This window comes from Sebastes umbrosus, chromosome 6, assembly GCF_015220745.1.
Source record: "Sebastes umbrosus isolate fSebUmb1 chromosome 6, fSebUmb1.pri, whole genome shotgun sequence".
In the NCBI taxonomy this organism is placed as follows: domain Eukaryota; kingdom Metazoa; phylum Chordata; class Actinopteri; order Perciformes; family Sebastidae; genus Sebastes; species Sebastes umbrosus.
This window is the reverse complement of record NC_051274.1, coordinates 11818078-11845900: the sequence shown is the minus strand read 5'-3', so window position 1 is coordinate 11845900 and position 27823 is coordinate 11818078. Positions and strand designations below refer to the sequence as shown.

The 27823-nt window shown below is 39.1% G+C and overlaps 1 protein-coding gene across 2 annotated transcripts; it reads left to right on the top strand.

Annotated features, from left to right (window-relative positions):
• Positions 1 to 27385, top strand: hnf4a (hepatocyte nuclear factor 4, alpha). 2 transcript variants are annotated; one of them, XM_037773913.1, is made up of 10 exons: positions 1 to 1627; positions 21315 to 21489; positions 21999 to 22093; positions 22534 to 22640; positions 22730 to 22885; positions 24035 to 24122; positions 24226 to 24378; positions 24531 to 24767; positions 24931 to 25053; positions 26360 to 27382. In XM_037773913.1, exons 1-10 carry the CDS (start codon positions 1579 to 1581, stop codon positions 26500 to 26502), a joined length of 1326 nt encoding a protein of 441 aa, XP_037629841.1. In that variant the 5' UTR covers positions 1 to 1578; the 3' UTR covers positions 26503 to 27382. The 2 variants fall into 2 exon arrangements, with proteins under 2 accessions (XP_037629841.1, XP_037629840.1); XM_037773912.1 differs by lacking the exon at positions 1 to 1627 and adding an exon at positions 20215 to 20380 and having other exon boundaries at positions 26360 to 27385.
• The last annotated feature ends 438 nt before the right edge of the window (positions 27386 to 27823 follow it).

Below are 27823 nucleotides of genomic sequence, written 5' to 3'. Positions count from 1 at the left end.
TCACTGCTGCTGCAGGAAATTTTCTGTCCCGCATTTCACCTCATTACATCTCTCCATTTACCCCTCAGAGACGTTCTGTGCCATAAAACAGGCGACTAATGCAGCTTTTATGGTCTGAAATATGAGGGAATCAGCTGTGCCTCCCAGCCAATTCATAAACACACACACACACACACACACTCAGACACACTCGGCCACTAACAGCAAATGTGTAAAATATTTGATATGGAAACCATTTTCGCCCAGCAAACAAATTCCCCAATAAAAACAAAAGTGTAAAGCGCATTCAAGCTCAGCGCTTCAGTGACTGTAATATTTTTTTCCTGAAGTCATGACAAGAAATAGTCCAGTGCATAACCCCCCATAAAAGCACAACTTGTCAGTTTTTCAATTTTTTTTTGTAGAGATTAAACAAATGAGTGGTAACATGTTAATTAGTGAGTTTTAGAGGTTTTTGTTACCTCTGGACAGAGCCAGACTAGCTGTTTCCCCCTGTTTCCAGTCCCTATGCTAAGCTAAGCTAACTGACTGCCGGCTGTAGCTTCGTATTTAATGTACAGATATAGAGAGTGGTATCGATCTTCTCATCTAATTCTCGGCAAGAAAGCCAAAAGGACGTATTTCACAAAATGTTGAATTATTCATGAAGAGTCTGTAAACCACATAAAGACCATAAAAACATCAGTGTTGTTACAATATGGGATGAATCCTCAATATGTCCTAATATTGACGGGGTGGTACAAGTAAATCATGTTAAACACCATCAATATATTTTGAGAATGACCGAGCAAAACTTGCCTGTGAAATGGCTAAATTATGTCTATTAGATTTATTTATTTATTTAAAAAGGATCCCCATTAGCTTATACCAATGGCACCAGCTAGTCTTCCTGGGGTCCGAAAGATGGAAGTGCATGGTACAAAATTTGTCTTTTATGAAGTGAAACCGGTGAAAAATTTCCATTTCAGCCGGGAGACGGTGGAAATAAAAAATTTTAAATTAGATTTCAGTCGGTGTTTTGTCATCCATGTGTGATTCAGGCTCAATTCTATATCCAACAGCAACATTTTCCCCTCCGTCAAAATAAAAACTGGTGACGTCAGTCATCATACACAGTTTGTTCGCTGCCACCTTCAGTACATTCTCCACTCCTCTCTGTCTTTTATGTCACTCCCCACACTCCAGCTTTCCCTCTCCTTTTTGTATAAACTCTTTCGTATTCAGCACTCTTACTCACTCCCAATCTGTATTTGGAGAAACGTCTGTTTGGTGATGAGAAAGAGGGGAAAGCACATAATAACTTAATGTCTATTTGAGTTTCTATCATCATGTTGCCTTAGTTACAGCTGCTATATAGATTGGTGTCCATACGAGCCTGGTTACTGTTTAACCTCCCCACCCACATTTGCCCAGATTAGGAAAATCAATAAGATAACAGCAGCAACACCGGCCTTACCTTGCATCAACAACACCCTTTTCACACTACAGCAACCTGCACCAAACTTCCACATTTTACACCTTATGGTAAGGGAGGAAAAAGTGGATTTTAAACACGTTTGAGAGGAAGCAGAGGACGAAATGGTCAATGTAAACACACAAGTCAGTTCAAGTATGGAACTTCCATTTGGTGAGTACACATTATTTTGTTTTATTACCAACCCGGTAGTTTCAGTGGAAAAGAGGTTGAGTGTGGCAGCTGTTTGCTTTTTCTTGCTTTTTTGGTTGTTTGTGCGGCAGCCGTTCGGCTCCAGAGCTCCGCTGGATCACAACAGATTCAGGGTGGAAATGTCATCGCCATTTGTTTCTGCCTTTTTCACACGGCTGTAATCCAGGAGGTGTGTCAGAGATATGGAGGTTGTTAAAAAAGGCCATGGGAGCTGGGCCTGATGGTGATGATGGTAGAGAGGTTCTTTGAGATGTCAGAGCAGTTGGAGTACATGGAGTCTGAGGGGGTTTACAGGATGATTTGAAAGGATTTGAGCTTGATGTTGTTGGTGCAGTTGATACAGGAAGGAGTTTGAGGAGCTGAATGAAGGAAGACATGGTTTTATTCTGGACCTGAGGTGCTGAAAACATTCTCTTTGTTACTGTGAAAAGCCTGAAATATGAAACTTTGATGAAGCTTACATTTTGTTATGGTTCCAGTATATGATGCTGTACAAACACAGAAATCCCCATCACCCTCTCTTCACATCACTGCTACAGGCTACATACGTTCCCCCTGTGATGTCTGGTTTGAACTATATCTCATTGAAAGCAAAGGCCTCACTGTTCAGTACTGCCTCTCACAAACAGCTTCTATTACAGCAGTTGGAGGTTTTGTTTTTACTCCTGTGGTCATTCATTGAATGATTTGCATGTCACAGTGGGATGAGGAGATGCAAATTTCACAAAGCTCCGGCCAAATGAGAAAAAAAGTGAAAAAAATAGTGATTAATGTGGCTAAACAGTTGGTTTGTCCTTGAATAGATGTTGCTGTATGTTCTATGTTATTCAGTGGTAAAGATATTTGTAAGCCCTGAGACTGATGGGTTTCTTTTTTAGCCAGTTTGTGACACTGTTTTCTTCCTTCATCCAAACGTCCCCATGAGATCAGACAGTCACAATGATGTGCAACTTGATCTCTGAAAGTCAAGTTAATATAATGAAAAAAAATGTTTGAGAATATAAATATTGCAGCGCAAAATATGTTGTTCTACAAGCTTGGTGACATTGTGACTATTCACAAGGCTAGTTGGTAATCTACTGTAGCTGGCGAGCTAACTGCTAACCCTCTAGCCAGCCGGGAACATGCCAGCATCAGTTGCAATCTGCACTGTGCTGTTTACTCCGCTCTTTACATTTTGTTCTTGGAAGTGCACATTATTGTATTCAGTAAAGACTAATTGAAGGATAATGAAAGCTTGCAGGCCAACAAGCTCGTTAGCTCGGTCGCTAACCAGACAATAAGTTCACACAGTTTATGTAAAAGATGTATTTGTGTCATTGACCCCCGTCATGTAACTGTCTCCTAACCATTCCTCTATTGTGGAGCAGCTTATACTCCAACAGAGGAGGTTAAATAAAATGGATGGTGCAACACAGCTAAAGCTACGTTAGCCTCCTCAGTTTTGGACTGCAATGGACACGTTTCCGTTTTGTCAAAGGTCAGCACTGTCATGACAGTTTGCTGCTGGTGAAATGATGGTCAACGATGCAAATACGCATGTCAAAGTTGAACTCGACATACAAAATTTCTCCATTTTAAATGCCCTTTGACGACCCTTTAAATAAATCATGTTTCAAGGCAAAACAATAAATTCAGTTTTTTAAAGACAAAAGGCAAAAAATAATTGTAATAAAAAAATAATCATTCATGTTTTTCTTTTAATTATGACAATAAATTCATACATAAAAAGAACATACATATAACAATGTGTATTGTATTTCAATTTGTTTTTATTAGGCACTTTAAATCTTCCATTCCACTGCCAGTAATTACATTCACACATTCAACATAATGACAACGATTCATTGGTAAAAATACTGTCCTCCAACATAACAATATCTTTATCAACAAGACATGAACCACGATCTGAAGATTTTGGCGTTAATCCTCGCGAGTAAAATACTGTACAGCTGCTGAATATTTATTGCAGATTTTCAATAACCCTCTGAAATCTGTATTTAGAGGACATGTCTGATGATATTCTTTGTTTTTTTTATTGATAACATCTGGCAATAATGAATCAATCCTCCTTACAAGTATTGTGTGTGTATCTGAAGCCATATATATATATATATATATATATATAATGTATTCCTTATCATTACTGTGGACCTCCCTTTTTGTCCAAAAACTATTAAAAACACATCACGGAACAACACTGTTGTTCTTTCATTATGATGAACAATGGCACTGTAGTTTATATTTTGACTTAACCTCATCCTGCTGCCGTCTATACTCACTAAAGCACCAATTGTGTTTTAATCCGCCGCTGAAAATAGTCCCCAACAGACACTCTATTTACTCTTGTTTGTGAAACGTTTGCTAAAAACTACAATGCCCAGCTGTTTTAGGAAATAACTGAGCCTTTTTCAAACATCAAAGTATATATGCATGGCCTGGTTTTAAGGATTTATGTCTTCAGTAGGAACAAATGGGCTTGGGACTGTGTGCCAAATACAGGGTAGGGAAGCCAGAAAGTATTGATAGATGGACAAACATATTGTTGTTTTTGGTCTTGCATCCTTTAAACTAAAAAGGAGTCCAGACTACAGAATGAATTGTATTTAAATGCATGTATCATACTGTATGGCGATTTTAAAACTAGTGACTATTAGTCACCTCTTTAGCCACCTCTTTCATCCATATCTAGAAAAAAGTGTCATCTGAGTTGAACTGTTTTGAGTACAACATTTTCTGAAAGGATTTGTTTATCCGGTATACATGTTTGCTTAACAAATGTTCCAAAACCAGGACATTTATGTTACAAATGCATTCTTTGGCAGCTGCCTGCACTAAGCCTCTTTTTGGCCTAGATCGGGTTATAACATGCTTCTGTGTCCAAACAAACGGCAAATGACTGTTCAGTTTTTCTTCAAAACTGTGCTGACGTTAGGACTCTAGCAAGTATTACAAATTCAACATGCTCAAATTTCTATGTCATATCTACTGAAATCGTAAAAATCTCTTGTATTCGCAAGCAGATTACAACTGCCATTTTAAACATGATGATGAAAGCCAAGTGTGTCAAAGATTTTGATTAATTGCTACAAAATCAGAGTTATGTCTGGTACCAAGACAGCCTTATTAGACTCAACTAAGAGACAAGCTGACAAACCTTCCTCTTCCTACAACACACATAACTCGTGTCAGACATATGGGATTAATTGCCCAACGGTCACAACCTGGACAAACTCCCGAGCTCTGCTGTTGGCAGAATCACTTGGTGAATGTAAACATGACAGCAGACGTTCAACAGCTCCTCAGTGGATATCTGTTTGCCTACAAAGCTGAATGACTTGACAGAGGGGCACAGAGAGGCTCCTTAATATACTCCGTCTGAGTGACAGAGACAAAGTTATCCGTTCAAATTGAGTAAAATAGACTCACAAACACATTATCATCTTGTCAACACAGCAACTTTTTTCAGGCATGTATTATAAATAATGTCTGTGGCATATACAGTATGTTGCATGCTGTGTGGGTCATGATGAAGATTTGTCAAGGGAAAACCCATAATACAATACCTACAATGTGCTAAAAATAGGATGTATTGCATTTATTCAATGTTTGAATCTGAAAAGTTTGGGTTGATTAAAATCAATTTTAACTGAAGGTAGTGGTGGAATAAGTATTGCGATGTTTTAGTTCAGTAAACATAGCAGAAGCAGCAGCCGTACTAAAGTATTATCAGCAAAATGTACTTAATGACGCAAAAGTAAAAGTACTTATTATAGGTGGCAAAATAGTAGCATTGGCTGTATTAACTACTGATGCGTTTATGCAGCATTTTTATGTTTTAGGTCGCTACGTTGGAGATAACTAGTTTATAAACTGTCCACAAGGTACATTAGTTGCAGTTCTGGAGCTTTCAATCATATATATGATCATCCTCAGCAGATTTGGAGTTGCCCAGTTGTCATGGAAATGTTCAAATTTTCGTTTTTCTGAGCACTTAAAGGAGAGATTGTTTAGTCAACTGCTGTTGCCAAGATTTCAATCTAAAGTTTATATACTGTTGGGTAGTTCAGTCATTAATAATGCATCATATTTTAGAAGTTGATCGTATGTATTGTGTATAAAATATGTATGAGTACAAAGACGCACACAGGTAAAGTACAAGTACCTCAAATTGTACTTAAAGGGACTGTTTGTAACTTTTTAAGCGTATAAATGTACCGGGTCGGGACACATGCGCGATCGCATATGCGCGTTCGCGTGTGGCTGCTGCCTCTGTTCCTCTGCCTGCTCGCCTGCACTCAGACAGCGCACGCGTTCTCGCTCAGCTCGCTCCACCTCTAGACGTGAACGCGCGCTCACTACACACTGCAGAAGAGTTAGTTTAGCTGTGAGAATATCTAGTGAATGTACAGTGGACGTTTGTGCAGAAATAAATGCTGCAGCTCCTCCAGACCAACAGAGGTTTTCCGTATCTTGTGAAGTGACGGAGCTCTGCAGAGTGACACGTTGTCGTCTCGTTACCGACCGGGTGCCGGTGTCTCCCTGTTCACTCCGGCTGTGGGCGGAGACGAGATGACAACTCGCTGCAGAGCCCCGCTGCCTCAGCCTGCGCTGAGGCAGGAAATGCCAACACTAGTATCAGATCTAAATCATGTTCATGGAGAGACCTTCGTCTGGTCAGCTAACATTACTGCCAAGCAGCTGAAATATAGAGTGATATTGTGGTTTTAGCTGACGTGTGTCGCCTCACTGTTTTGAGTGATGCTCGTTCATGTCTATTTAGAGCGAGCACAAGCGCGAGCCCAACGCTGACTTTCGTTGACTTAACGGCCACAGCTGTCGCTGTTAACAAGCATTTCTGAAAGTTACAAACAGTCCCTTTAAGTACAGTAATTGAGTAATTGCACTTAATTATATTCCACCACGGATTAAAGGTGTTTCTTTCCATTGAAAGAACCTGCTGACTGTTAACACAACTACAGAACCTGTAACACCCTGATTTTTAATCAATTTTCAAAAATGTCTATGAGCTCTTAATGCAGTGAAAGTTTTATAACAGACACACTGAACTGCTGTAGTTTGGACTTCAACATGGAAATCATTCTTTGACCTAGCGTCATACAGCACCAGTTAAATTAATACTGACTGAATCAGTTAATTAATTTGAACAGGTTACATCTTCTTAAATCTTCAGGAAGTATAGACGGATTATTATGACCATGGGTACTAATACGTTAATGGCCCTCACTACACATGCAACCACACAAACACACACACACACTGGTGTACACCTACTCCCAGTGACCTGGGTGCACAAAAAACCTGCACACAACATGTATTAAGCTGCAATAATGTTTAATTGTGAATGATTCTCATTCAGTCTTGAACTTGCACCACTAATTTCTTTTTTTAGTGCTTTGACACTTGACATTACTGCTTCATTTTCACTCAATAAGCAGCTACTTTACAAAACACCCATATAAGCATATACTTATATAACATTTGGGCCTTTCTGATGTAAATGGAGTGCTTTTACACATATTTCTACCCACTTTCAAAATGTTTAAGACCAAAGACCCCTTTAACTTCAGGGCCTTTCGCTGTTTTTTGATGATGAATCAAAAATGAAACACCAAGTTATCATGGGATCTCTCCATAAACACAATTCCATTATAACCAGCCAAAATTCATGAGGTGTTAACAGATCAAATCCTTATCAGCAGATATATTATACATTATATTATAGCCTACAATATTTCTTTTGCAGAGGTTTCTTTTTCTCAATGTGTATCATCTGGATTAACTGATTTTGAATGTTGACTCTGTGACTGGTATGGCTTTGTTTCAACTTTCTCTGGTAATACTGTAATCTCTCTGTGTCATTGGCAGTCTGCTTTTGCTTTCTCTTTAGTCATCATGTTGTATAACATGAACTTGATCTCTGAAATAATTTATTATAAAATAAGATTAAAAAAAAATAGCCGTATACAAAGTATTAAGCTTGTGTTATAGAAAAGTGACAGTGTCCTGGCGAACAAATCACTCAGCTAATGAAGTGAAATCGAATCTGTACTGTAATAAAAATATGATCTAGATGTGCCTCTCCGGTGTTTATCAGAGGCAGGAAGCCCAATTAGCAGCCTGTTTGGAGGGTAGGTATTACACGCCGTTCGCTTGACACTATTAATCCTGGTGTTCAAGTCTCCAATCAAATCTCATTGTGACAGGCATTAGGGGGATTATCCCTGGGTGCTGTTGGCCCTTACAGTCGGCGGTGGCCCCGGCAAACAGCACTATCCAGTAACAGTGGCCCTGCTTCTCCTCCCAGCCTGCCTCAGCCTGGCCGGGCCTGAGAGAGCCGCTGAGGCTCATGGGCCTTCGCTCAGCTGGCCGGCTCACTGTCAAGGCTCGGCCTTCAGAGGGATGTATGGCCAGGATGGAACGCTGCACTTCACCGAGCCAGGTAAAGGCAACGGAAACAGAGAGAGCTTTGAGAGTCGGGCAGATTATTCCAGAATCGAGGGCGAACAACAAGCTGCTGTTTGCGCGTTAAAACCGTGGAGCTGTGGGAAGTAAAGCTGCTGGGAAATAACAGACCAAACGCAGTGCTGATGGGAAAATTAATACAATAGTGTTGTGTGTTTCTGGTTTACTGCTGCTTGAATTTTTCAAAAGAAATGTGTTGTAGAAGTGTTTTAAGAGAGGAAAGCTTTGAATGTTGACTGTTTACAAGAGCTGCCTCGTTGAGGAAAATATTTAATTAAAGTATATTAGGTTACAATATCTTGGCAACCCCAATTATTGAATTTCTATGTGATGAATAATTTGGACGCAGGCTGACTCAGTGATTCAACAGTTTGTGGATGAAACATTCTAGTATGAGGCTGGTTAACTGGACAGTGAATTGATTGTGGGCTTTGTGTGCTGTGTGTGTCCACATGATGGCAGTAGTAAGTAATGATTTCATGTCGGCTGACTGGCAGTGGTACAAGGTAACTAAGTACGCTCAAGTTTAATTTTGAGGTACTTTACTCAGTGGTGGAAAGGAACAAAGTACATAATGTACTGGACTTGATTAAAATTGAACTTCATTTGAGCATTTCCATTTTATGCTACTTGAAAATTGTACTTTTTACTCCACTACATTTACCTGACAGCTTTAGTTCTGACTTCTTTTCATTTCATATGCAACAAAACTTGTGATGAACTTATAAAATATGGTGCATTGTTATTAGGGCTGTCAATCGGTTAAAATATTTATTCGCGATAAATCGCATGATTGTCCATAGTTAATCGCAAATAAATCACACATTTTTTATCTGTTCAAAATTAACCTTAAAGGGAGAATGTCAAGTATTTAATACTTAACATGAGAGTGGGCAAATATGCTTGCTTCATGCAAATGTATGTATATATTTATTATTGGAAATCAATTAACAACACAAAACAATGAAACATATTGTCCAGAAACCCTCACAGGTACTGCAGTTAGCATAAGAAATAGGCTCAAATCATAACATGGCAAACGGAAGCCCAACAGGCAACAACAGCTGTCAGTGTGTCAGTGTGCTGACTTGACTATGACTTGCCCCAAACTGCATGTGATTAAAGCAGCAGTAGGCAGTATATTTTTTGGCATCATTGGGCAAAAATTCCATAATAACCTTTCAGCATATTGTAATTCAAGTGTTATGAGAGAAAACTAGACATCTGCACCTCCTCATGGCTCTGTTTTCAGGCTTTAAAAAATCTAGCCCGTGACGGGAGACTTTGACCAATCACAGGTCATTTCATTGAGAGAGCGTTCCTATTGGCTGTGCTCCGGTCATGTGACCGGTACTTGGTGTTCCTTCACCAGATTTCACAATGGCGTCGGCGTCACAAACTTTCTCATTTTACAGCTAAACAGTACACTATAAGATGATTCTGAAAATATCTGAGGAGAGAAATAGACATTAACGTAACAGAATATTGATTCATATTTGATCAGCGCGGCCTAGTTTGACCTTTTGGTCGGAGTTTGCGAGTGATTGACAGCCGGCTCTCATAGACAGCAGACGGACAGCAGACATCAGATCAGATTTTACTGCTTGTTTTCCTCCGGTATGTGAAATCTTGCAGATGCCGTTATGAGCACCGGAGGACACAGAGGCACATGATTTTTTACAGGTTACCCTCATTCATATACTACTGTCAGGATACAGCGACCGTTTTATAAAAATAACTTTTTTTAAACAAATTTGCTCCAATCTCACCTACTTCAGCTTTAACATTAAGTGGGCATGTCTGTAAAGGGGAGACTCGTGGGTACCCACAGAACCCATTTTCATTTACGTATCTTGAGGTCAGAGGTCAAGGGACCCCTTTAAAAATGGCCAAGTTTTTAGCGTTGTTTAGCCTCCTTGTCAAGCTAGTATGACATGGTTGGTACCAATGGATACCGTTTTTTACTTTCATATGATACCAGTATCTCTACTCTAGCTTTAAAACTGAGGCCGCTACAACCTATAAATCGCAAGTTGTGTTAATGCGTTAAAGAAATAAGTGCCGTTAAAAGAAAGTTGTGTTAACGCGTTATTATCGCGTTAACTTTGACAGCCATTATTGTTATAGACTGCAGACCCAACTGTTTATAATGTAGTTAAAATGAGCTACAACATTAAAATGCTCCTTACATTTATTTTAACATGAAGTTAACATAGAAATAATATTTTTTATTTTATTTTTTATTTAATATTTCAGTATTGCTACTTTTACTAAAGTAAATGGTCTGAATACACCACTGCAGAGGTCTGCAGCTGCAATTTGAATGCCCATCCACATTTTGCTGACATTTTGTACTTTTATAGTACTTTTCCTTGTAATAGAGTATTATTTCACTGTGGTGTTGCTTCTTGGTTTAAGAAAAAGGATTTGGATACTTCTTCCAGCACTATCGTTGTAAGGCCTGTGACATTGAAATAAAAAATGAGAGCGTGATCAGACGACAGAGGTTGTTTGTTCAGACAGAACGAGATCAGAAGAGAGCAGCATGTGACGTCAAGCAGGTAGAAAGACGGCAGCGAATGAACATTGAGGAAAAATGAGCCGATGGAGTTTTTAAACTGTCCAACCAAAGAAGAGGCGTCAGCGTTAACTGATGTAGTCAGCAGGCTGCTCATCAGACAAATAATGTGTTTGCATTCTTGAATTAAGAAAAAAAAATCACAAATAATTAGAAATATTTTGGATGGTATTAATTAGATTTTAATTTTGGATGAGGTCCTCTTTGATTTAGGCCACGTGTGGCGTGCGCTGACAGGACACTGTTGAAGTCCCAAATATTTAGTGCCTTGTTATTCAAACTGTGGAGGTTAAATGTCTATTGATTGTCTGCTGACTGAAGGACCTCATAGAGAATCAGAGAGATAAAAGTGCTCAGAGCAGAGCTGCTGACAGAGGGGATCGGGCCAGCAGTCAAAATGAATTCTCAGCAAAACAGAGTTAATGATTACAGAGCCTTATCACACACTGTGATTGATTTACGTCTTGCATGGCTCTTCGTGTTTATTGATGCAATTGTTTACTTATTTGGTGGCACAGAGGCTACTTGAGTTTTTCAGTCTGACGGGACGTGTAACAAGATGAAGCCTGTTTTTGTAGATGAAAGATTTTATCTTGAGAATATTGTCTTCAGCTTGAAACATTACATAGTGTATGTGTTGTTGAAGGGTTATTTTGGCCTTAAGAATAAATATGTGACATGAAGAAATATTGTAAGTGTTGTGCATGAGAACTACAAAGTTACTCAAAAGTTAGTTTCTGAAAAGAAATGCACTGCAATTCATTGTTACTACAAGGACAGTTTGGACACAAAGACAGCACACTGTAAGAAATAATATAAAAAGCAACAAAAAAAATCGTAGTATTATATTATTCTTCGCCAACTGCACAACCCCCTCATTTATTTACTTACATTTTTATCACCCCGTAATATTATGAGATACTGAACAACTAAATAGGCACTAAGCGGTTTATCATTACCCCGAGACCAAATAGTCATCATGGGTGAGGATAATATGACAACTCTTCTGCTCTTTCAGAGAAAAGATCTGATTTCAACGTCTTTCCATTTTCAATTTATTGAAATCATCTTTATAAAACACAGATAAACATCCCCTTAAAAAATTCATGTTACATGGCTGAAAAGGAACCAAAAACATTTTACAGTACATTTTTATCTTTTTAATTAACATGGAAAGACCTCTTCAAAGATCTGTTTCGGTAACCTGATTACATCCATGATTAGATTTGTCATTTTAACACAACATCCTATGTACCTAACAGCACTACGGGGGATGAATTGGTTTTGGGTTTGTAGGCCTCTGAGGAGAGATTAACTTCACTGGAGGTATAAAGTGCTTTTAATTGACAGGGAAAATGATAAATAAGATACTTAGCTGAGCTGTACAAAAGAAGTTTCCACTACAAAAGCAGGAGAAAGGTATAACACAATTTGTCAGACTAAACACACTAACGTAACACTATTAGGAAATCATTTTTTATGAAAAGGTAATTAGATCTTCACAAAAAAAATCAATCGGTGGCATTAGAAGCAATAAAAGTAATTGACAATATTCCAGTGGCATAGAAAATATGATATTCCCGCGGTCAGCCACAGGGGCTTGCATAAGCTGTGTTATTTGCAGATAGTTATCTGTTGACAAGGTCTTTGCCATGACACTCTACTCACCTATCTCCTCCATCTACAGCAGGAGAGCAGAGCAGCAGCCTCAAATCTGCTGCAGCCAGCACATTGTCTCCTTCTGTTTTACTCTTATCAACATTAACACGCTCCTGGATGGTGCTTTACAAACACTCACATTTCCCCTGTGGTGCAGCTCTCTTAGAAAGAAACAAAATAAGTCCCCAGACAGTGTATATTCCACATCTTATTAACTCCTCCAGGCCACCATGATCGTCTTTTCCTCCCAGCTGCTGGTTCCTGTCATTTTTCATTTTTACTATGTTGCTTCCCTGCCGCCTGCCTTTGAGAACGGACTTGGGGAAATGAAATGTAGTCATTGAGGAGAAGGTACAAATAGGCAGTGGTTGCAAATGGAGTTTGGTCAGTGGTCGGAGATTCCTATTCAGAAGATAGACAGGACTTTGTTCACAAACTGGAGTTTGAAGTTTGAAAGGGGAGAATCACACAAGTGTTACATCAGGTCTCAGCGAGCCTTTGACTTTTAGCCCCAGGGCAAGAGTTTGGGTGACTGATTATAAGACAGCACCGTGTGGCCCATCACATTTCAACATGGCAGCCTCGTAACTGTATTTAGCAAGTATTTAACTGCTAAATATCAGGTAGTCGCTGTCAGCAACAGCCATTATCAAAGTACTGCGCAAAAGTTACTGCTTATCACCTATTCATTTTGTGCTCACAAACATTACTATAAGACAAAAATAATGAAACTATGATTTGATTTGATTTTGCCTTAAACAACATAACACACTTGTCCAAATATTCACCAAAACAAAAAACACACATACACAAAAGAAGAAAACCAAAATAAAAGATATAGATTGAATCCAACATGCGACACGGACAAAAAATATAGGCTATAATCAAATTTAATAATTTTGCATAACACTAAAAGTTAATATAACTTAGTTCCATCTTGTGATATGCAGATATACAGTAATAGTTGTCTGTATTATTTACTATGCAAATAGTAATTTTTTACTAAAACACTAAGTATATTAGCCCACCTGTCCTATTTTCATTTTCTTTACGTGTTTTAACCGTTAAGTAGTCCTATCTCACATCATCTTGTAAAGCTGTTCTAAATTTTGACCTCCACACATTGAAAGTATTTAGTTCCAACCACATGCTGCTAATTAGCCTACTTAACCCTATTAGCAATGTTTAACTTCTTTAATGATTTAGAATGTCCTATATTTAAATAAGATGTTTGTAATAAAAATGTATCATCATCTTATTTTGTACAATCTGTTGTTGCAGAAAGATCATGTTAAGCTAATACAAAACTATAGTCATGCCAGTAGGGTATAGGCACAGTGGCACTCTGAGCTAAATAATACATGCTGATGTTTAGCAGGTTTAATGTATACCCTGTTCACCATCTTAGTTTAGCATGTTAACATGCTAAAATGTGCTAATTAGCATTGAAGAAAGCACAACTGAGGTTGATGGGAATGTTATTACTTTTGCGGACTTGATGATGGCGTTAGAATGAAAAGTTAAGAGATCACCAAAGTTGGTATAGGCTACAATTCATCCTGATAGGAACACGAATGTCTGTACGAAATGTTATGGTAATCCATCCAATAGTTGTGGAGAGATTTCACTCAATACTGAGAGTTAGATGAGAAGATTGATAGCACTATCATGACTTATGGTTGCCTAAATATGAAGCTACAGTCAGCAGCTATTTAGCTTAGCTTAGCACTGGATCTCTCACTTTGGTTTTTGTTTAGATTAAACAAACAAGATATAATTAGTGAGTTTTAGACGTGTTGGTAGGGGCATTTATGTTAACTTCTGGATGAGCCAGGCTAGATTTTTCCTCCAGTTTCCAGTCTTTATGCAAAGCTAAACGGCTGTGGCTCAGAGGGTAGAGCAGGTTGTCCACCAATCGGAAGGTCGGTGGTTCGATCCCCGGCTGCCCCTCACATGTCGCTGTGTCCTTGAGCAAGACACTTAACCCCAAATTGCTCCCGAAGGCATAGCCATCGGTGTGTGAATGAGTATTTAGATTACATTCTGATGGGCAAAGTTGGCATCTTAGCAGCCTCTGCCATCAGTGTATGAATGTGTGTGTGAATGGGTAAATACTGACATGTAGTGTAAAGCGCTTTGAGTGGTCGGAAGACTAGAAAAACGCTATATAAGTCCAGGTCCATTTACCATTTAAACTAGTCTGCTGCTGGCTGCAGCTTCATATTTACCATACAGGTACCTGATAGTGGTATCAATCTTCTCATCTAACTCTCGTTGTTAAATGTTGAGCTATCCCTTTAATGGTAGTTGAAAGAAAATTTTTATTTATGACTATTAGACCATCAAAAATTTACATTGCATGTCATCTTTAGTCACACTGGCTACACAGGTCTAGGATTGCAAGGTTGGCCTATTGGTCGGTCTGCCACTTTAGTCCAGATTGAAATATCTCAACAACTATTGGATGGATTGCCATGAAAGTTTGGACATTCATGGTTCCCACATGATGAATCCTAGTGACTTTGGGGATCCCAGGACTTTTGCTCTAGTGCCACCATAAGGTTGACAATTGTGGTTTTGAGTGAAATGACTCCACAGTAGGCTCATGGATGTATAAAGAGAACTGGACACAGCGTTGGAGGCGGGCTCCCACGTTCATTCCTATGAGAGTTGCTCAGTGGCGCATGAAGCCAAAATGGCTTGACTGCCGAGTGATAAAGTACCCAGATGATCTGGCGATCTTCCGCATCCATTGGGCCCATAGAGCAGGCGCAGTAGCGTTTCCTTTAACTCCGCCTCCCAGCCCTCAGTCCAGCCTCTGTCTGGGTCTCATTCACATGAACGGAGGGAGGAAAATAACTCTGGATTCAGCTATTAGTGCATTTTAGGACCTAATGATTTAAATAAGGGCTATTAGAGTGTTCGGACTAGGAAGAGGACTTTCCTCAAAAAAATCCGCTGAGTTACAGACGTCTCTTTCCCAATGTAAGTCTATGGAAAAAAGTTTTTTTGGGCCCAATGGCATCCCGTGGCGGACATGGAAGTTGTAGTACCACCGTTTGACCACTACGAAAATTTGCTTCAAAGCCCGGTGCTATTCATGGGGGCTTGAGTGTTCTCATATTTAGCATATGAATATGAGAGTGATATCAGTCTACTCATCTAACTCTCGGCAAGAAAGGGAATAAAAGTATTCCTCAAAGTGTCAAGCTTTGCCTTTAGGATTATTAATTATTTAGACAGGCATTAGAATTATGAAGATATTTTTCCGGATAGCAGCAGGCGCTGAAAGTTTGATCTTCAGCTTCATTTAACAGTCTATGGTTTTACATTATGAATACGGTGACCACTTTAGAATTTGTCAGGAGAATAAACCGCGGCTATAACTTTATTCTGTTCATAGGTCTTCGCGTTTTATAGCCTCCTGCACGTGTCAATCCAGCCTGTGTACTTTGGGAATGTAGGTACAGTATAATAAGACAAACCCCCCACCTCAAAATGCAGATAAGTTATGGGGAGAATTTCGAGCTAACCTGCCCTCTATCTAACACATCAGAACAGTTTGCCAGTTCATGATTAAGAAAGCTGTAACCGTGCAGATTATACTTTATAGTCCTGTATATACGACTGTTCCTTGAGGAGTTCACAGAAATTTAAGATGGGAGCAGCGATAAAAGCACTTTAATGACGGGGTAGATAAGATTTGCTCTGAGTGACTCATTCATAGCTCCACACTGATTCCCCATCCTCACCCCCTCCCCCCCTGCTTTGAAATAATCAGCACACTTCTTGAGCAAATATGGGCATTGCAGACGAGCAGCACGGATCGAACATGAGAAAATGTTGTAATGGGTGACCTCTGTACACACAAGTGAAACAACATGCTCCAATTGAGCTGCACAGTTTGATGCAGAAGAGTAATCATCTGAGAGCGTTGTAGTAAAGAAGCTGCTAATCATTTTTTGAACACAAATCATTGAACCTGATTGAGTTAATCAGGTTGTTAATGATCTTCATATCAGTGCATCTAAATCTACGACAGAGTGAAAAGAACAGTTTCTGTAGGTTTAATCACAGGTTGATCACTTCCATTTTCATTTCTGATTGGATTACTGTAAGAGGGGTTTTTTGTCAGTATAATCATTGAACAGATCATCTCAGCATCATGCACAGGAGCCTCTGGGAATGTTATGGTGTTTGCCTGCTGGAAGAAAAATAATTTTATGAGCTCCCAGTATAATTTGAGTGTATAGTTAACAAGTTCACCTACATGGGTTTTACTGCTTCTGAGGTCCAGCTCGAACTCGGGATCGTTGACCTACTGCTATGTACTGGCACTTTCTCTTCAAATACAAGACTACTGTTTGCTGTGTGACATGTCGGAGGTGGACACTTTGCGCAAGCAGATCATTTATTTTTTTGGGAACAATCAGATTCAGCATTCAGGAGTGTGCTTTTTGACCAAATTCATATGCAATAAATTATTTTAGCATTTAATTTTCACTTAAAAAGTGACACATTTTACTGCAGATTGGACAAATTCATATAGTAGATGAATGGGTAACATGTTGCTTTAATTTCCTCTATTTAGCATTAAAAGCAGTGTATAAACACTTGATAAATTGTTTATAATCTATTCTTATGTAGATGTAACCAGATATAAGTACATTTTAAGTGTTTATAAATGTATTTGTGAACGGTTATAACTCCTCCTGAGAAGCATCCATAACTGGGGTATTAACAGTTAGTGAATGATTGATATCACAGTATAACATAGCTGTAAAGACATCTAATGATTTATGATTATATGATTTACAAACCATTCACAGGTGGCTTTATACATGTGCTCAAGTTCATTAGTTTGATCAAAAATTTCGAACTGAAGGTCCACTTACTGGATTTTCTCCGGAGATTTCACCTACATCTCTTGGCCTTCACAAGCAGATTGAGTTTTTATAAATATTGACGGATTTAGACCCAAAAGAACCATAGCCTATGAATTCATTGAAAACATTTTTACTACTGTATGCCTTGTATTAAACCTGGACCTACTGGTCTCTAGTATGTTCAAACATCTGTAAATAGTCTGTCGCCATTTATACACATGAGCTGCTGCTAAACCGTAACTCTATTAGCAATATTTAACCATTTCATGATTTCAAATAATAGCTAGCTATAATAGCTGTTATAGCATTTATAATAGCATTTATAAGCAGTATGAATACTTAATATGTTGTTTATTTTCAATTATAATGTGGTTGTAAGCAGATATACAAACATTTTGTGTTTATTACATACGTCATAGTACATACTCATATACAATATTATTAAAACTAATATTACAACTTATATTGCCAATAATTCATTAACTGTTTACAAACCAAGTAGGCTTCATGAGAGTTGTAATAGTTGATAAATACATTAATTAACACATAAAATGTCCTTATGTCTGTTTAAAACAACATTATAGTGCGTCATTGTGTATTAATATGCCATTATATTTATATATTGCGTAAACTAAATCAGGGCTGTTATAATAAAGTGTCACTGGTGAGAAGTGTTTTAAATTTGATTTGCAATACATGTGGGAATACTTATTCCACATGTTGCAAAATCTAAATCGCGGCCATTTACATTTTATATAAAATTTAAACCAATAAGTACATTCAGAATTACATATTTTCTTTAAACTCAGGAACTTTTAACCTTCTGTTCAGTGAAATCTTTAAAGAGTGTTTCTAAAATTAGTTTTATAACGTAATACATCAGCGGCTCCCAAACTTTTCATCAACACCACCCGTCATGTTCCAAATGTGTATATTAAGTTGATATGAAACTGGATGCTATTTAACAGTATTTCATAAATATATTGGTGTCATCTTTTTTTTCACATAAGACATAATGATCCTGGAAATATCAATGTTAAGGCTCTTTATGTTGTTGTTTTTTAACTGTGTCAATATTGCATCCATACTCATGTATCTGTTATATGTTTATCTATAAATTCTGCAGCCTGCCTATCATATCTAGTAGTTTGTTACTTATTGTGACAATAAATATACTAAAGATCAGCCTCACGCCAATTTGTGACCCTAGTTGTGTGTTTATTTTCCTCCATTCCCTCATTATTAGTTTTGTAAAATGCATTTTAAATATGCAGCTGCCTTTCCAACAACAAGGGTTGAGCTTTTGGATCAGCCCCTGCACTTTGCATTTCACAAACAATGAAGTCTTTTACATAAAGGCATCACTTTGCTTTAGCAAGAGTTATTTCCCCTCTTAATTATGCTGGAATTAACTCAGATTTACCAACAACGTATTACACATGGAAGAAGGTCTGAAAATGACGGACTGATATGATCTGACTGTGTTTCCTGAGGTTTAAACAGTATTCACAAGTAGAAATATTCAAGTTAAAGTCCTGCATGGTTTTCAATGGGTGTATGTTTGTATGTTATTTGTGAGCCCCTAACCTAAGAAAATAATTAATAAAACTTAAAAATAAGTGATCTAGAATCTTTGAATTCAACTTAAAGTACATAAGTATTATCAACAAAATGTACTTATGTATTATTGATGCATTAACAGTATTTTAATGTGACAGTTGGCCAAAGTGGCGCTAACGTTAAACTACTTTATATATTGTCGGGTAGTTTCATCTATAATAATGTATCATATAGGTATGAATGATCGTATGTGTTGTTAGTAAAATCTTGACAAAGTAACTGTTGGACAGTCACAGATCTGATTTAATGTCTTGATCATGTGTATTGCTCCTGATCAGTCTTTTATTATTAAGTATCTGTCAACCAAATCCAATCCAGTATTTGTATTTGTTTATATTTTTTCATATATTACAGCTGCACAGCATACTGAGGCTACAGTAACATTTGATTAAAGTACAGTAAAATTAGTAAAGCAACTTAGATCAGTTTTATAGCAGAAGATCTAACCAGTATCTCAGGCTTGCTTTCATAGTTTCCTGTAATATTTTGTATAGTGTTTTGTATAATATCTGTGCAGAGGAGCATCAGTGTGGATCTGCTGTGGCAGACTCTTCATCTCTGGTGTGAACTAAATACTGAAAGGGCAAACATTTTGTCTGTCTGGGTGTCTTATGGAGGAGACTTTGGGGTTTGGCTATCAGATAAATGTAGTGGAGTAAAAAGCACAATGTTTCCCTCTGAAATGTAGTAGAGTGGAAGTATAAAGTGGCATGAAATGAAAATACTCAAGTACAACTACCTTCAAAATTGTACTTCAGTGAAGTCACTTATCACCTTGGTCTCGGTTGCTTTATAAGGTAATGTGGCTGCTGTAAATTTGTGTGCATGTGATAACAGCATGCTACAGAAAGTGCTGGCTGTAAAAAAAAAGTGCTGGATTGAAGTGGCGGAGGAGTGATTTGGCAAAGGATTGACCTGACGTAGCTCTCATGAAGGAATTGCTTATGCATTACTGACAAGAGAACCAAGGAGAGATGTCAGATATCTAAGTTGTGCTATCTCTTCCCCACCACAAAAAAACCAAAAAAAACCTACGATTCACCATTGAAGCAGCTAGTTAACCATCAACCAGAGAGACACTCCACCTCTCCTCTGGTTAGTAGCACGAGGGAAGGAGTAGAAGTCGCTGCTGTCAGTCACTGGTCTCCTCTCTGACACCAGTGGGTCCCCATCACACTCAACTGGGCCAGGGAGCTACCTTGTTACTGGGCGGAGCTAGGCTAAAGGGGGGGTTAGTGGAGGTGTGTGGGGGTGTGAGAAGGGAAGGAGGAGGAGGAGGAGGAGGAGGAGGAGGAGGAGGAGGGTGGGGGGGAGAGGGGCACATTAGCTTCTTGGACAAGTCTTTCTGTCCCACTGTCAGGTAGTTGAGAATTTGTTTGTCCAAAGCACTGGCAGACATGGACATGGCAGACTACAGCGAGGCTCTGGACCCAGCCTATACCACGCTGGAGTTCGAAAACATGCAAGTGCTCCCATTGGGCACAGGTGAGTCCTATTATATGCAACTCTGGCGTTGAACTTTGAAACTTTTACTGATTTAAAACTTTGGTCAGGAGAGGACGGAGGGAGTTCTGGCATGGAGTGATAAAAAGGGGTCATTTGTCCATTTGCTCGCAGAGGGATGATCCTTTACAGGGGTCTTCTTTTATCACCTCTGGGCACGATAGTAAAACACTGAGAGACTTTGATTTACGAGACTCCGCTCTATTCTCAATGCAGGGTTGAAGTGATTTGAACCTGTTTCAGCTTGTGGATCAACGTGGTGTCACATTGACATTCATCCTCTGATGAAGCAGTAGTTTGAGTATCATGAATATCATGCATCTCCTGTTACAAACGGTCTGTTCCCACAGAGTCTAAAAGGGAAGAAAACAGGTTCACAATGACACCAACTTATTTATATATGCAGTGTCCCATGACGTCTGGCTGGGATCCTGATTCTAAAATTCCCAACGAGACTCCAAAAAGGAAGGGAACATTACTTACCACTCAACTTTTTCATCACTTACATGTTTCTACTCTATTACATATGAACGTATAACAGTGTCTCATGAGTCATCTTTAATCTATAGCATGACATGGCTCTGTGATTGATTGACCCAGTCTGGTGACTGAAACGAAAACTGTCTCCTGTGATTGCCTTTTTCAGAGACAATCAATCCGACATCAATTATGCTCTGTTGACTCTGTCTGAGGTTCTCATGAAGGCTGGTTTTGATCAGCCGTCAATGGAGCTGATCACTGTATTCACTCTGGGCCGTTCACACCTTCTTAAATCAAACCAACTTGTCGAGTAGAAGCAGCCTCTAAACTCGTGCTCAAATGTATTTCTTAAGCTTCTATAAAAACACTCTTCCACTGGTTTCATGTCTAAAACTGATACTGACCTGGTGAGACATTTATTCTCTCTTTCTCTCAGACTCCTCGCCGGCTGAGAGCACCAACATGAACGCCACCGGCCACCTGGGGGCAGGCAGCCTGTGTGCCATATGTGGAGACAGAGCCACCGGCAAACACTACGGGGCGTCCAGCTGTGACGGCTGCAAGGGCTTCTTCAGACGAAGCGTCCGCAAAAACCACATGTACTCGTGCAGGTGAGGACAGTTCTGCCACTGAAGTCTCTGCTACTGTCGATCTGCACACGTAGCCCTGCCAGTGGAGCCGGTTACCAACTGATGTTTGTGAGAGTGAAAGAGAGACAAAGGAAAACTTGTTGTTGCTTCTTGGGCTGCAACGAATCTACAGATAATTTTCTTGATTTTTATTAATGAGAAATGCCTGTTATAATTCCCCAGAGGTCAAGTTGATATTCTTAGGAGTCATATTTTGTCCGACCAACAGTCTAAAATCCAAATATATTCAGTTTACTATGATGAAAAGCTTTAAATCCTTACATTGGAGAGGCTGGATACCGCTATTTTTTGGGGCTTTTTTTTCTTAAAATAACGTCTAAAACGATTGTTCGATTATCAAAACGGTTGCCAATTCATTTCCTGTCAATCATTAAATCGACCAATCGTTGCAGCTCTAATTGCTTCACCCACTCGAGTTTCTTTTTTGATTCTACGACAGAACAAACCAACTTAATCCACTCATTTTCCAGGTTCAACAGACAATGCATCGTGGACAAAGACAAGCGAAATCAATGCAGATACTGCAGACTGAAGAAATGCTTCAGAGCCGGCATGAAGAAAGAAGGTAGGAGCTTTTTTAAAATATTTTCAACTCAATATATATGTGTTTTTGTAAAAACAAACAAGAGAATTTCCCATTTATTCAGCAAATCCCTGCCAGAGTGTGAGCTGTCCTCACTGATTTCACGTGTTGCAATACCCACGAGAGTAGCGCTTTGTTAATGTTCACTCGGTGCAGCGCTGAAGTCTCTAACCAGCTTATGCTGAGCAAACATTTCCGGGCAATAATAGCCATATACTGATAAACATGACAGCCTTGGAAGACTCATTTTTCTTTTAAATGACTCTGCGTTCAACAAAGAAATGGAGAAAATGAAACATTTTTCATTGTTTTCCTGCATGAAAATGGCACATTTTTCTCAGAATATATATATAATAGCTGCAGCAGACAGTGATGATACCATAAATCTGTGTGTGTGTGTGTGTGTGCATGTTTGTTTTTAGCTGTGCAGAATGAAAGAGACAGAATCAGCACCAGGAGATCCAGCTATGAAGACAGCAGTTTACCGTCCATCAATGCACTCATCCAGGCAGACGTACTGTCAAGACAGGTAAGACCTGCTAAATCATGTTGTGGGAATTGCATCTAGCTGTGATCAATCAGCTGTAAAGTGTCATTAAATGATTCCACTGCATCTAGATCACCTCCCCTGCTCCTATTCTGAACGGTGACATACGGACCAAGAAGATCGCTGCCATCACAGACGTGTGTGAGTCCATGAAACAGCAGCTGTTGGTCCTGGTGGAGTGGGCCAAGTACATCCCAGCTTTCTGTGACCTGCCCTTGGATGACCAGGTAAGACTCATACGTAGACACAGTGTACATAGTTGTATAGACACTCTGGTCACTCATCAACCAGTTGGCTCAAAACCATAGCGTGGGCTGCAGGAGCACACGGGAATAGCCTCAGAGGATAGGTTCTTCCTAAATACCTAAAAAAAGAGTTAAAAAAGGATTTTAAAAAAAACATTTAAAAAAAATGATTTTTTTGTTTAAACTTTAAAATCTCAAACTCTTCAACCAGAGTGGTTAATGTATTTTAATCCCGAGTTAGAATATGATGAGCTGGTTTTAAAGTTATATCCCTCCTCGAAAAAAAGTGCTGAATCATTAACAGTGTGATCACCAGGCCTTGGTAACTGATTTGCTGATGTTATATCAGTGAGGGAGCCAGTGTCTTCCTCTAGAGTTTTTCGCTCTTCAGTGAGACTTTTTTAGAAAAGGATAGAACTCTAAAATATTCTCAATTGATTAAAATATTGAATCGCAATTTATCGCAAAATAATCACACATTTTTGTATCTGTTCAAAAAGTACCGTAAAGGGAGATTTTTCAAGTATTTAATACCCTTATCAACATGGGAGCGGGCAAATGTGCTTGCTTTATGAAAACATACGTATATATTTATTATGGGAAATCAAATAACAATACAAAACAATGACAAATATAGTCCAGAAGCCCTCACAGGTACTGCATTTAGCATAAAAATATGCTCAAATCATAACATGGCAAACTGCAGCCCAACAGGCAACAACAGCTGTCAGTGTGTCAGTGTGCTGACTTGACTATGACTTGCCCCAAACTGCATCTGATTATCATAAAGTGGGCATGTCTGTAAAGAGGAGACTCCTGGGTACCCATAGAACCCATTTTCATTCACATATCTTGAGGTCAAAGGTCAAGTGACCCCTTTGAAAATGGCCATGACAGTTTTTGCTCGCCAAAATTTTGTGCAAGTTTGGAGCGTTATTTAACCTCCCTTGCGACAAGCCCGATATGGTTGCTACAAATGGATTCCTTAGGTTTTCTAGTTTCATATGATGGCGTTAAAACAAATTTGCGTTATTATTGCGTTAACTTTGACAGCCCTATCTTTGAACATGTAGAAGATTGCAGACTTTTCTATCACACAGCTAATAAGTCAATACATTTGCTGTGTTTCAGGTGGCGTTGCTGCGAGCTCACGCTGGAGAACACCTCTTGCTCGGCGCTGCAAAGAGGTCCATGCTTTACAAAGACATCCTCTTATTAGGTAAAACTGACACACAAAGGAGTGTTTTACCACACTCTTATTGCCCAAATGTGTTACAAAAAGTCTCCTCATGCACTAAAACTAAAATGTGATGCTCCTGCAGGAAATGACCACATCATTTCCAGAAACTGCCCGGAGTTGGAGGTGGGCCGGGTGGCGGTGAGAATCCTGGATGAGCTGGTGCTTCCCTTCCAGGAGCTCCAGATAGACGACAATGAATACGCCTGCTTGAAAGCCATAGTTTTCTTTGACCCAGGTACTGACTAATCTTTTGGATTGTGTTGTGCTACGTTTCAAGCCAATAACATCAGTGAGAAGTATTCTAGCAGACGCCGTACACAGACGAAAAGTTACAACTCATTATCACACTTCTCTTTGTAAACACCCCCTGCCTTTATTTGCCCACAGATGCTAAAGGTCTGAGTGACCCTGGAAAGATCAAGCGGATGCGATACCAAGTCCAGGTCAGCCTAGAGGACTACATCAACGACAGGCAGTACGACTCCCGGGGCCGCTTCGGGGAGCTGCTGCTGCTGCTGCCGACGCTACAGAGCATCACCTGGCAGATGATCGAGCAGATCCAGTTTGTCAAACTCTTTGGCATGGCCAAGATCGACAACCTGCTGCAAGAAATGCTTCTCGGAGGTGAGATCATTTGTATACAACCACGACCGCTGATCTTAAAAGCTTTGGGTCAGTATGCAGAATCCACGTGTATTAACAAAATAGACGATAGAGAGGAGCGTGGCATTCTTTGTGCGGTCAGATATGCTGTAGAAATTAAGACTGTATTTTGCGTGTCTTTCAGGTTCTGCCAATGAGGCTCCACACGCTCCTCATTCTCTGCACCCTCACCTGGTTCAGGAGCACCTCAGCAGCAATGTTATAGTGACCAGCAACATCCCAACGGCGATCCATAACGGTCAAATCTGTAAGTACAAAACATAAATGTGAAGTACAACTGTTGTGGCATCTAAGATGATTACTCCGTGTTCATCTTAAAGCAGCAGTGGGTAGAATTGGAGCAAATATGATTCAAAAAAATTATTTATATAAAATGGTCACTATATCTTGACAGTAGTACATGAGACAGGTAATCTGAAAGAAATCATGTACCTTTGTGTCCTCCGGTGCTCCCCTAATGGCATCTGCAAGATTTCACAGACAGGAGAAAACAACCAATCAGAGCCGAGCTGGAGCCTTGCCGTCTCTGAGCAGCTGTTAATCACTCACAAACTCCAATGAAACGGTCAAACTAGGCAGCGCTGATCAAATATGAATCAATATTCTGTTAATGTAATGCCTATTTCTCACCTCAAATGTTTTCAGAAACATGTTGTTGTGTACTGTTTAGCTGTAAAATGAGAAAGTTTGTGACCCGGCAGCCATGTTGAGATAAGTTGAGGAAATACCAAACACCGCCAACCAGCGGGAGCAAACTTTCTCATTTTACAGCTAAACCGTGCACTACAAGATGTTTCGGAAAACATTTGAGGTGAGAAATAGGCATTACAATAACATTATATTAATTCATATTTGATCAGTGCTGCCTAGTTTGACCGTTTGATCGTAGTTCGCGAGTGATTGACAGCTGCCTCCGTTGAATGAACAGCCAATAGGAACGCTCTCTCTCTGAGATGACCTGTGATTGGCCAAAGTCTCCCGTCACGGGGCTAGATTTTTTTAAAGCCTGAAAACAGAGCCATGAAGATGAGTGTAGTTATCTCTACAAACACTTGAATTAAAATATGCTGAAAGGTTATTATGGAATTTTTGTCCAATGATGCCAAAAATATTCTCCCTACTGTAGCTTTAAACATTGAGTTTTTTTTCATTGACATAAAGTAGAAGAACTGCAATATTTTTTGACCATCCAAGTTTGATCAGAAAGATTAATCTAAGTGAATTGAAATCATTAACAGAGACGGTCAAACCTCCCTCACCCAGCTCCATGTGCAGCCTAGTCAGGTAGCTGGAAGGACAAACAGGCTTGGCAGAATAATCCTCTAAATTCTTTATGGCAACTAATCTGGCTTATTTCGTCAAAGAGAACGTCTGTTATTCTTTCTTAACATGTTTAATGCTCTGAGAAATTTCACAAAAGTGCTTATTCCTCATCCGAAAACTGTTTTTGCCCCCAAGACATGTTATACCACAGAATGGTAAATATACACCTGCTTATGATGCGGTTTCTCCCTCTAAACTCGCTCCTGTTCCTTTTGTGTTCTACTTTTCAGCCACTCCTGAAACTCCGATCCCGTCTCCGCCTACTGCCTCCAGCTCAGAACACTATAAACTGGCTCAGGGGGTCATAGCCACCGTGCCCAAGCAGCCCACCTCCATCCCTCAGCCTACTATTACAAAGCAAGAGGCCATCTAACAATCCTCTGAACCCTGATTCCTTCAGCTTTTTTACGGTGTTAAACCAGGGTCTTTATATGTTAAGTTTATACATAATGAGCATTGAAGCTGTCAACTTGACTGAAATAATAAATATATAGAATATAATTGCAAAGATGTCCCTTGCAGATTGCTGTTTTTCTTCAGGGATCTATTTGTTGCAGCTTTGGTTGAGCTCCACAGCTCAGCGAAAGCTAGACAAAAACTATAAGCATCAAAACTGTCCTCTCATTCTGTACTTCTGTAAGATCGAGGCGTAGGAAGACGTACATTGTTGTATATATGTAGTTTATTATTGGGTAACATCACTTCCTTTAGCATGACCTCAGTGTGTGCAGTAAGGCTCATGTTAGACATGGTGGCGTGATCATGTCAGTATTTTATGAATGTTACAACAGGCCTTGCATTGTCGCGTATTTCTATTTAGTGTTGCACAGTATTTTATTTTATGTTCATTAGTGATAAAATTGTGTCAACTTTCAGTCAGGAACTTTATCAAAGCTAAAGGAAATCACTTGAACAAGTCCAGCTTTTAAACATTCTGTGACAAGACTATATATGGTTTGTTTTATGTACTGGAAAATACATATTTACAAAAGTCAAATTGATTCTTGGTACAAATAGTGAACTCTGTGGTGCCACTTTATAAAAGTCACAGGCAGACACACCGAGGAAGTTTCCCAATAATATGTTGTATTGGTTTTTAAAAACAATATATATTATATTTTTTGTTTAGTACTTTGTCATGGTTTAACTGATGGAATAAATTGTGCCTTGTAACCTGTACTGCCTTACAAAAACAGGCAATGTTTCGCCTTACAATGTGAAGATGAATTAATAAATCTCAAGATCTATTTTTACATCGCATTTTCTGCAGACCATATTTTTTATTATCTATGATTTTCTGCGGAATTAATGGGATTACTCATTCTCTGACAACATGATAAAGAAATCAGACATGTTGGAGAGTCTCTGGAGGGAAAACACAGGGGTCCAACGTGGCAGGGCTGCTTGTTCACTGATGCAACATGTTGCTTCAGACTGATAAAGTGCCATAAAATCATTATAGATAGCATTGATTCAAGAGAGGGAGAGAGAGGGTGGACACTTCAAGGATCTATTTCTATATTCCAGTTGAATAAATACATAGCTAATATAAATGTGCTGCATTTAGACTCACTCAACTACAGACTGACATGAGTCACGACAGAGGTTTGGCTTAGAAAACAAGTGGAAGCTTCAGACATGGAAGTCATCCTCAAAGATATCCAAGTAAATTACTTTTTTTCTTACCAAAACAC

Coding starts and splice junctions, on each gene's coding strand:
- hnf4a (XM_037773912.1), top strand. CDS start 20,293: ATGGACATGGCAGACTACAGCGAGGCTCTGGACCCAGCCTATACCACG. Junction 24,379..24,530: donor CATAGTTTTCTTTGACCCAG/GTACTGACTAAT, acceptor ATTTGCCCACAG/ATGCTAAAGGTCTGAGTGAC. Junction 25,054..26,359: donor GATCCATAACGGTCAAATCT/GTAAGTACAAAA, acceptor TCTACTTTTCAG/CCACTCCTGAAACTCCGATC.